The sequence below is a fragment of the Erinaceus europaeus genome, chromosome 19 (genome assembly GCF_950295315.1).
Source record: "Erinaceus europaeus chromosome 19, mEriEur2.1, whole genome shotgun sequence".
In the NCBI taxonomy this organism is placed as follows: Eukaryota; Metazoa; Chordata; class Mammalia; order Eulipotyphla; family Erinaceidae; genus Erinaceus; species Erinaceus europaeus.
Window position 1 is genome coordinate 38,077,945 of NC_080180.1, and position 10,627 is coordinate 38,088,571.

The window sequence follows — 10,627 nt, forward strand, 5'->3', positions numbered from 1 at the left end:
ACTCGAAGAAATTATGTTCAGTGAAATAAGTCAAAAACAGTAGGATGAATATGTGATGATATCACTCACAGGCAGAAGTTGAGAAACAAGATCAGAAGAGAAAACACAACTAGAAAGTGATGTGGAATTGGCATATTACACCAAAGTAAAAAACTCTGGAATTTGGGGGGGCGGGATACAGGTCCAAAAAGGATGACAGAGGACCTAGTGCTGGCTTTATTGTTATATGGAAAACTGGGAAATGTTATACATGTACAAATCATTATATTTACTGTTGAATGTAAAACATTAAATACCCAATAAAGAAATGAAAAAAAATGTAGATCATGAACAAATGGGGTTAAACCAGGGATGGAAGCTTGACTTAATATACATAAATCAATCAATGTGATCCACCACATCAATAAATGGAAGACCAAACCCACATGGGTATATCAATAGATGCACAGAAAGCGTTTGACAAAATCCAACATAGCTTTATGATCAAAACACTACATAAAATGTGAATAGATGGAAAATTCCTCAAGATAGTGGAGTCCATATATAGCAAACCTACAGCCAACATCATACTCAATGGTGAAAAACTGGAAGCATTTCAACTCAGATCAGGTACTAGACAGGGATGCCCACTGTCACAATTACTATTCGACATAGTGTTGGAAGTTCTTGCCATAGTAATCAGGCAGAAGGATGGAATTCAAGGGATACAGATTGGAAGAGAAGAAGTCAAACTCTCCCTATTTTCAGATGACATGATAGTATACATAGAAAAACCTAAAGAACTCAGCAAGAAGATTTTTGAAATCATCAGGTAATACAGTAAGGTGTCAGGTTATAAAATTGACATTAAAAGTCAGTGGCATTCCTTTGTGCAAACACTAAGTTAGTAGAAGATGAAATCCAGAAATCAATTCCTTTTACTATAGCAACAAAAACAATAAAATATCTAGGGATAAACCTAACCAAAGAAGTGAAAGACTTGTATAATGAAAATTATGAGTCGGGGCCTACGAGCAGCAGCAGATCTGTTTCTTTCCTCTCCTCTCCTCTCCTCTCCTCTCCTCTCCTCTCCTCTCCTCTCCTCTCCTCTCCTCTCCTCCTCTCCTCTCCTCTCCTCTCCTCTCCTCTTCTCTCCTCTCCTGGACTAACTAGGAATACCAAAGGAGACCACCTGGGACCAAAGCAAGACAGGACTAGAATGACTTCAGGAACCCACCAAATCACCGGTGAGTGCAAAAATGTGTGGCTTGTGGACAGAAAGGAGCCTAGGGAGAGATTAAGTGGCTGGTAACAGTCTGGAAGTTTATCAGAGACACCACACCCAGTCTGTTCCACCAACAAGGGGACAGCTGAAAGGAGGAGAGGACTCCCTGGAGACTCACCAAGTGCAACTCTGAATCTCCATCGCTACTGCCTCAGAAGCTGGTGCAGCGGCAGGAAGGGACACCAGGGGACAGAGATCTAACCAGGAAAACACAGGAGAAGACCTATACCTCGGTGGCCTAGCAGTGGGGCTGTGAAAGTCTCTTTGCATAACCACTGCATTATCTCTGCCACACCCTGCTTTATCTCTTGGTCAGGAGTCAGTGATTAAGCTAAGAAGCCTACTTTTTTTGGCCTTATTTATTTATTTATTTATTTATTTATTTTATTTAAGAAAGGAGACATTAACAAAACCATAGAATAAGAGGGGTATAATTCCGCCTACTTATAGTTTAAAAGCCATAGCCTGCAGGGAAGAAAAAGCACAAAAGAGGCTTTTACATGCCATACATCAGACAAGAGGATAATAACCAAAATACATAAAGAGATTCCCTAACTCAACAACAAGAAAACAAATGACCCCATCCAAAAATGGGGAGAGGACATGGACAGAATATTCACCACAGAAGAAATCCAAGAGACTGAGAAACACATGAAAAAATGCTCCAAGTCTTTGATTGTTGCTTGCGGCGGCAGCAGGACGCAGAAAAAGGAGGTTTGGAGCAGAAAGGGAACACAATCCTTTATTTGCACTGGCACCTCAGTGTTGGGTGAGAGAGCATTAGTTTAGGCCACATGGAGGTAGCAAAAATGGCTGCCTCACGCAGCAACCTTCCCTGCATCTAATCACCGAAGGGAAAGGCTGGCAAGAGAGTGAGGGGCGGAAGAAGAAGGGCTTTTATGGGAATAGCTCTTGTGAGAATGGGAAGGGGGAGGAGTAACCAAAGCACTCCAGCTACAGGTGCTCCGAGAATGTCCCAACTCTTGCAGGAACTAGCAATAGCCTGAGGGGACAACATGGCAGATGTGACTGCATCTATACAATTTCCCAGCATTTGATTGTTAGAGAAATGCAAATAAAGACAACAATGGGATATCACTTCACCTCTTATGAGGATGCCATACATCATAAAAGGTAGCAGAAACAAATGCTGGATCGGTTGGGGGTCAATGGGGCCCTCCTGCACTGCTGGTGGGAATGTAACTTGGTCCTCTGTGGAGAATAGTTCTGGAGACCTCTCAGAAGTCTAGAAATGGACCTACCCTATGATCCTGCAATTTCTCTCCTAGGGATATATCCTAAGGAACCCAACACACCCATCCAACAAGATTTGTGTATACCTGTGTTCATAGCAGCACAATTTCTGATAGCCAAAACCTGGAAGCAACCCAGGTGTTCAACAACAGATGAGTGGCTGAGCAACTTGTGGTAATATACACAATGGAATACTACTCAACTATTAAAAATAGTGACTTCACCGTTTTCATCACATCTTGAATAGAGATCAAATAAATCATGTTAAGTGAAATAAGTCAGAAATATAAGGATGAATATGGGATGATCTCACTCTCAGGCAGAAGTTGAAAAACAAGATCAGAAGAGAAAACTCAAGTAGAACCTGTACTGAAGCTGGTATATTGCATCAAAGTAAAAAAATCTGTGGTGAGTGGGGAGGAGAATATAGGTTATGGAAAAGGATGACAGAGGACCTAGTGGAGGTTGTATTGTTATCTGAAAACTGATAAATGTTATCTATGTACACACTATTGTTTTCACTGTCAAATTTAAAATATTAATCCTCCAATAAAGGGGAAAAATCATTATCAGTCTGCAGCTTAGCCTGCCCCAGATTGGTTGCACACAGTGTGGTCCCCTTTCTAAACCAAGCAAAGACAAACATTAACAACAAGTAACTATCAAACAAACTCCAGAATTAAATCCAGGGAGATAGCTGATCCTTCTCAGGGAAGGCTGGGCCCTGATTGGCCAGGTATTCTGTCACTCAGATATTTCATGCTCATGGATTGGAATAATAAATATCATCAAAATGAATATTATCTTCAGGGCCATATACAAATTTAATGCAATACCCATCAAAGTTCCACCAAGCTTCTTTAAGAGAATAGAACAAACATTATAATCATTTATCTGGAACCTGAAAACACCTAGGATTGCCAAAACCATCTTGTGGAAAAGAAACATAAACGGAGGCATCACACTCCCAGATCTCAAACTATATTATAATGCCATCATCATCAAAACAGCCTGGTACTCGAACAAAAAAAAAGGCACACAGACCGGTGGAACAGAATTGAAAGCCCAGAAATAAATCCCAAGACCTATGGACATCTAATCTTTGATAAGGGGTCCCAAAGCATTAAATGGAAGAAAGAGGCCCTCTTCAATAAATGGTGCTGGGAAAACTGAGTTGTAACATGCAGAAGAATGAAATTGAACCACTTCATCTCACCGGAAACAAAAATCAACTCCAAATGAATGAAAGACCTGGATGTTAGACCACAAACAGTCAAATACTTTGAGGAAAACATTGGTGAAACACTTTCCCACCTAAACCTCAAGGACATCTTTGATGAAATAAATCCAATTGCAAGAAAGACTAAAGCAGAAACAAACCAATGGGACTACATCAAATTTAAAAGCTTCTAAACAACCAAAGAAACTATTAAACAAAGAGACCCCTCACAGAATGGGAGAAGATCTTCACATGCCATACATCAGACAAGAAACTAATCACCAAAATATAAAAAGAGCTCAGCAAAGTTAGGACCACAAAAGCAAATGGCCCTATCTAAAAATGGGCAGAGGATATGAACAGAACATTCACTCCAGAGGAGATCCAAAAGGTTAACATATGAAAAATTGCTCCAGGTCACTGATTGTCAGAGAAATGCAAATTAAGACAACATTGAGATACCACCTCACTCCTGTAAGAATGGCATACATCAAAAAGGACAGCAGCAACAAATGCTGGAGAGGCTGTGGGGACAGAGGAACCCTTTTGCATTGCTGGTGGGAATGTAAATTGGTCCAGCGTCTGTGGAGAGCAGTCTGGAAAACTCTCAGAAGGCTAGACATGGACCTTCCATATGATCCAGTAATCCCTCTCCTGGGGTTAGACCCCAAGGACTCCATCACAGCCAACCAAAAAGAGGTTTGCACTCCTATGTTCATAGCAGCACAATTCATAATAGCTAAAACCTGGAAGCAACCCAGTGCCCAACAACAGATGAGTGGCTGAGAAAGCTGTGGTATATATACACAATGGAATACTATACAACTATCAAGAACAATGAACCCACCTTCTGCCACCCATCTTGGGTGAGAGCTAGAAGGAATTATGTTAAGTGAGCTAAGTCAGAAAGATAAAGATGAGTATGGAATGATCCCACTCATCAACAAAAGTTGAAAAAGAAGATCTAAAAGTGAAACTAAAAGCAGGATCTGACTGAATTGAAAGTAGGGCACCAAAGTGAAAACCCTGTGGTCAGGGGGAAGGTGGACATGCCACTTCCTGGGCCGGTGGGATGGGACACAGTCTTTTGGTGGTGGGAATGGTGTTTATGTACACTCCTAGTAAAGTGTAGTCATATAAATCACTAGTTAAATAATATGAGAGGGGAAAAATTAATTGTATGTCTCAAAGTTTTTAAAACACAGACTGAATCTTTTTAATATATAGGCTGTGTATTTGATATGCAGATTCTCTCAAAATCCTAGACCACGTAGATCAGAAGCAACCAGTGGCACAGCTATATACAAGATACTGAGTACTATACAACAAACCCTAACAAAAGGACTTTTTATTTTATTATTTTTATTTATTTATTTATTTTTTAATTTAAGAAAGGATTAATTAACAAAACCATAGGGTAGGAGGGGTACAACTCCACACAATTCCCACCACCCAATCTCCATATCCCACCCCCTCCCCCGATAGCTTTCCCATTCTCTATCCCTCTGGGAGCATGGACCCAGGGTCATTGAGGGTTGCAGAAGGTAGAAGGTCTGGCTTCTGTAATTGCTTCCTCGCTGAACATGGGCATTGACTGGTACAAAAGGACTTTTTAAAGTTGACCCAATTTCTAAATAAGCTATCGGGGGAGGGGATGAGATTTGGAGTTCTGGTGGTGGGAATTGTGTGGAGTTGTATCCCTCTTATCCTATGGTTTTGTCAATGTTTCCTTTTTGTATAAAAAAATTTGAAAGAAGTCACAATAGAAATCAGAGAAATAAAGAATATAGTATCTTAAAAAGAAAGAAAAGAAATATTCCTTAATTGTGCTCACAGGGGATTTATGGGCCACCTCAGTGATCATTAGGAACTTCTTTGTAAAATGCCTGGATGGTACCTGAGGTTTGGGTGCCATCCCCACTCCTGTTTCCAGGAGCAGCCACTGCTGAGGTCCGGAGAGCACGAATGAAGAGGAGCAATGGCTTCTGAGTCACAGGCAGCCAGTGGCAGAGCTGAGCAGTTGAACCTTAGGCCTCTGCTTTAGCATTTGTCCTCTTCCCTATGGACTGTACCCTATCCCATGCTGGGCGAGACCCTCTTGTGAAGTGAACTGGATACTCAGAAAACAAAAGATTGCTATGATTGTACAACTATCCTTTTTATTTTTTCCCAATCTGAGTGCTATAGTCTACTTTTTTATGTGATGATGAAGAATGAACTGGTATGCAGAGGTACACTTCATAGTGATGATTTTCTCCCTAACATTTTTATTCATTTTTTAAAAATATTTTATTTATTTATTGGTGAGAAAGACAGGAGGAGGGGAATGTTATCCATGTACAAACTATTGTATTTACTGTTGAATGTAAAACATTAATTCCCCAATAAGAAATAAATTTTTAAAGAAAAGACAGGAGGAGAGAGACAGAACCAGACATCACTCTGGTATATGTGCTGCCAGGGATTGAACTCAAGACCTCATCCTTGAAAGTCCAATGTTTTAGCAACTACACCACCTCTTGGGCCACTTTTTTTTTTTTTTTTTTTTTTTTTTTTACCAGAACACTGTTCAGTTCTGGCTTATGGTGGTGCAGGGGATTGAACCTGGGACGTTGGAATCTCAGGCATGAGAGTCTGTTTGCATAACCACTATGCTATCTACGCTCTGCTTTATTCATTTTAATATCTTTTTTATTTTATTTTCCCTAATGTTGCCCTTGTTGTTTTTTATTATTGTTTTAAGATAGGATATAGAGATATGGAGAGAGGAGGGGAAGATAGAGAAGGGGAGAGAAAAACAGACACTTGCAGACCTGCTTTACTACCTGTGAAGTGACTCCCCTGTAGGTGGGGAGCCGAGGGCTCAAACTGGGATCCTTATGCTAGTCCCTGAGTTCTGCGCCACATGCACTTAACTCACTGTGCTACTGCCTGACTCCCTTAATGTCTTTTAAAAATATTTTATTTATTTGAAAGAGACAGAGAAAAACCAAGAGGGTTGGGGGAGGTAGCGAGAAAGACAGACACCTGCAGCCCTGCTTCCTACTCGCAAAACTTTCCTTCTTCAGTCGGGGAGTGGGGGCTTGAACCTGGGTCCTTCCACTCTGTAACATATGCACTCAATCAGGTGCACCACCACCTGGCCCCCTATATTCTTTCTATTTTAGGGAGGGGAAGAAATCAAAGATGAAGATGCTCAGAGAGGGGAGAGAAGCATCACTATCCATGGTACTAGCATGTGGTGCTGTGGTTTGAACCAATAGCCTCACACAGCAAGGAAACTACCTGACAGAACTTATGTAATCCATCAAATGTAGCAAAGCTTTTACATTAAAAACCTGAAGTTCCAAGGTAAACACCAGTCATCCACAGAATTTAAGTCATCTCCAGAAACAGAATCCTCGAGTTCCTAATGGTGCCTAAACACAGACACAGAGCCCAGTGAGTGGTGACAGGGAAACGGCTGCAGGCTTCTGTTGTCGCAGAGATCTGAAGGCAACAGAACAGAGAGACTCAAGAGAGTAAAAGGCTTCGCTTCATTGTTGCATTTTATTAAACCTTGTCTAATTGTCTTCCTCTTTCCTCAAAATTCTGGAGTTGTCTGCAGAATTCCAAGAACCCGATGCCCTGAAACAAGTAATATCTTAGGACTGGGGTATGGGAGTATATAGAAGAATGTGGGGGAAGCATGCTGGCTAGGTGTCCGTTCAGCTTTAGATGTTGCTATCAACACAATATCAGTGGAATGAAAGAGTCTCTACACACCATGTATATTGACTTTATTAATTTATTTTTTATTGGAAGGTTCAGTGGTTTACAGTAAATGCAGATCCCCATCTGCAGGTGGCTAGCATAGTAACTGTGACATGTGCTGCAAGTTTCTCTCGACTTATTTCCCTTTTCCTTCTCAATTGTTCTCTCTTCTAACAAACACAAGACTAAAAGACTACATATTAGAAGAAAAGGGTCAGGAGCAGTGGATTAAAGAACAGTCACCAAGCCCCAGAGATAATCCTGGTGGCAATTACAAACAAAGAAATACCCCAGGAAATAGTCTCCAAGAAAAGTGCCTGAGCTCCCAACCAGTTGATGTTCCTGTGCTTATCTGATATCACTTGTGGAATCTTTCTCTTGAAAGACCATCAGGCCTCCACAAAGGTTGGTGTGCCTGTCCCTGTCCCTAGAACTGGAAGGTTTCTATAAGGATGTCACAGCAAAATGCCCACAACTGGCACCATAGACATTGTTCTTAAAGTCCCAAAGTCCAGGATAGATCCAAAGTGAAGTAGCCCTGGGACAGTTCTAAAGAGAAGCTCCAAGATGTCTTCTGGGGCCAGCTTTGTCTCTGTTCCCACTCTCCCAACCCAACATCAGATCATGCAGAGATCCACTGTCAGCCTGGGTCACCACTGGACACCCTTGGACAGGCCTTACTGTGCTCTCCAAAGGACCCACCTCCCCTGATTAAACCATTAGGTATTGGTTCACAAAAAGCAAGCAGAGGAAATCAGGACATTTCAAGCACACTAAAAACAAAACTGAGAAAAAGCAGTCATCAGGTGTTTTTGTCAAATCTGTTTATTGCAGTTATTGGTATCTTTTAACTGAGAGCACATCTGAAGTCTGGATTGCAGGGTTATAGGAGTTTAAGCTTGGACCTCAGAGTTTCAGGCATGAAAGTTACTTGTTTCCCCAGCTCAGATGTCTCCCTTGCCAGAAATGATAGAATACAGTAAGAAGAAGTTCTTCCAATTACTGTGATTCCAGGACAAACAGGACATGAATCCAGGTGTCAGTTCATCCTTCATAGCCATCTTGAGCACAGATGCTAAGAGGTTTAGAATCTTTTCCCAAACAGAAATAGGGCTTCAGTGGATGAGAAAGTGTCTCACGGAAAGAATGGATGTGGGAACTGTCATTCAAATTGTAAAAGGAAATCTGACCCAGCTCATAGTCCAGGTAAACTCCAATGCCTCTGGGCTTGGTCTTCAAGGCCAGAGGAACGAGCTTTGCACCTCTTGCCACATAGTCTCCATCCTGCAGTTGAATGGTCCAGCACCTGTTCTGAAAGAGGGGGAGCTGCTGCAACCTGCCTGATGGGGAGTGGATACACATCCCTATGGCCCAGCTAGGCTTGTCCTCTACCTGCACCTCCCAGTAATGGCGGCCGACACAGAACTCTTCAGAACCCAGGACTTCAAGAACAAGTGGAATTTTCTGTTGTCTTTGAAGAACATTCCTACTTTCCTCCATATAGGTCACAGATCTCTTGTTCTTGGACACATGGAGATGAGGATGTGCAGTGTGTGGATCCAGAGTCACATCTTCTCTGAATATGTGTCTAATCACCTGCAGGTCTGAATTCAGTGGAGGGAGACTCCATCCCTCCCTCTTTAGGTCAACGGAGCACACAGTTGGGATCTCCACGCTCTCACATCTGCCATAGACCTTTCCAACCCCAGTCAGCATATGCAGATCTGCCTTCACAGTTCTTTCTGACACCTGTGGATCAGATTTACAATGGTGGATGAATTTTCAAAAAAAGTATTGGAGTTGTTGTTGATTCTGTGCTTAAAGATCAGTTCCTCCTCAGTTAACTTGCACAGAATTGCCTCTAGCTCCCTCTCCATAACCTCCTGAATTATTACGAGTTCATTGATGAACTTCAACCTCTGTTTGCTCAGCCAATCTTTCTTTTTCTGCAGATTTTTGATTTGTCTGTCTGTATCTTGCTGAAATTCTGAACAGCTTATCAGGGTGCTGGTGTGAACATTGATCATCTGTCTGTAGTGAGAAGCAGCCTCCTCCATGGACCTCACGTGGTGGTGCTGGTGGTCAGGGGGCTGAACACAGCCAGGACACAGCACCTCCAGGTCCTCCTCACAGAAGAGGCTCAGCACCTGGTTGTGCCTCTCACACAACCTTGTCTCCTGCTGCTGCACTTCCTCACTCCTGCTGGGGAGGAGCTGGGTGATTTCAATGATCCTTGCCAGCTGGCTGTTGGCAGTCCAGTGCCTCTGTTGACAAGTGTGTCTGCAGACAGGGCAAGTGAATTTGTCCAGATCTTCATGCCAGTACTGTTGGAGGCAGGGCTGGCAGAAGTTATGCCCACACTCAATGGTGGCAGGCTCTCTCATGTAGTCCAAGCATATTGCACATTTTGTATCTGCCTGCATCGCCTCCATTTAATCTGGGGAAAAAGGGCTGGAGCTTCCTTGGGTTTCCTCAGGATGTTTGCCTCTGGTTTACTCTCCAGAGAGAAGACACAGTCTCAGGACTCTGTTGCCTTTTGCTGAGTATCTCTGGAGCAAAGTCAGCCTCCGAAAGTGGCAGAGCTTGCTGCTCAATGATTCTGTTGGACACCTACAGTTCTAGTTCACGGAGTCTGCTGCCTTAAATTGCTTGGATTGTGTGACAGCTCAGAATTCTCCTGCTTGAAGGCACTCAGGAATCCACAATGTCCACTCCACCTGTGGAAGAGTATAAATTGACACAGGGATAAACAGTTCTGTGGTTTTTGTAGAAACTGTTCATTCTTTAACTGAACCTATCAGTAAAAAGCCTCAATCTGCAACCATCACCAAACCGGCCCTGAAAGAAAGACCTCTTATAAACAAGAACATCACTATAATACTTGCAACATATCAAATAAACACTTGTTGAACAATGGCACTACAACACATTAAATCCATAATATCAGTAAATGTCAATGGCTTAAACTCACCCATCAAAAGGCACAGAGTGGGAGGATGGATCAGAAAACATAACCTAACCATATGCTGCTTGCAAGAATCCCACTTGACCCAACAAGATAAACACAGACTTAAAGTGAAAGGATGGAAAACTATGCTACAGGCTAATGGACCACAAAAAAAGTCAGGAACAGCCAT

At 42.2% G+C, this 10,627-nt stretch overlaps 1 protein-coding gene across 1 annotated transcript; it reads right to left on the reverse strand.

Annotated features, from left to right (window-relative positions):
- Positions 1-8,534: 8,534 nt before the first annotated feature.
- Positions 8,535-9,913, reverse strand: LOC132534778 (tripartite motif-containing protein 75-like). Its single transcript, XM_060179208.1, has 2 exons — positions 9,386-9,913; positions 8,535-9,239 (listed from the first exon to the last, which is right to left on the reverse strand). The coding sequence occupies exons 1-2, from the start codon at positions 9,911-9,913 to the stop codon at positions 8,535-8,537; spliced, it is 1,233 nt and encodes a 410-aa protein (XP_060035191.1).
- Between the last annotated feature and the right edge of the window lie 714 nt (positions 9,914-10,627).

Excerpts from the sequence above, each read along its gene's own strand:
- LOC132534778 (XM_060179208.1), bottom strand. The coding sequence starts at position 9,913 with ATGCAGGCAGATACAAAATGTGCAATATGCTTGGACTACATGAGAGAG. Across the intron at positions 9,240-9,385 it reads TGAAGTTCATCAATGAACTC|GTGTCAGAAAGAACTGTGAA; the intron begins GTAATAATTCAG and ends TCTGATCCACAG.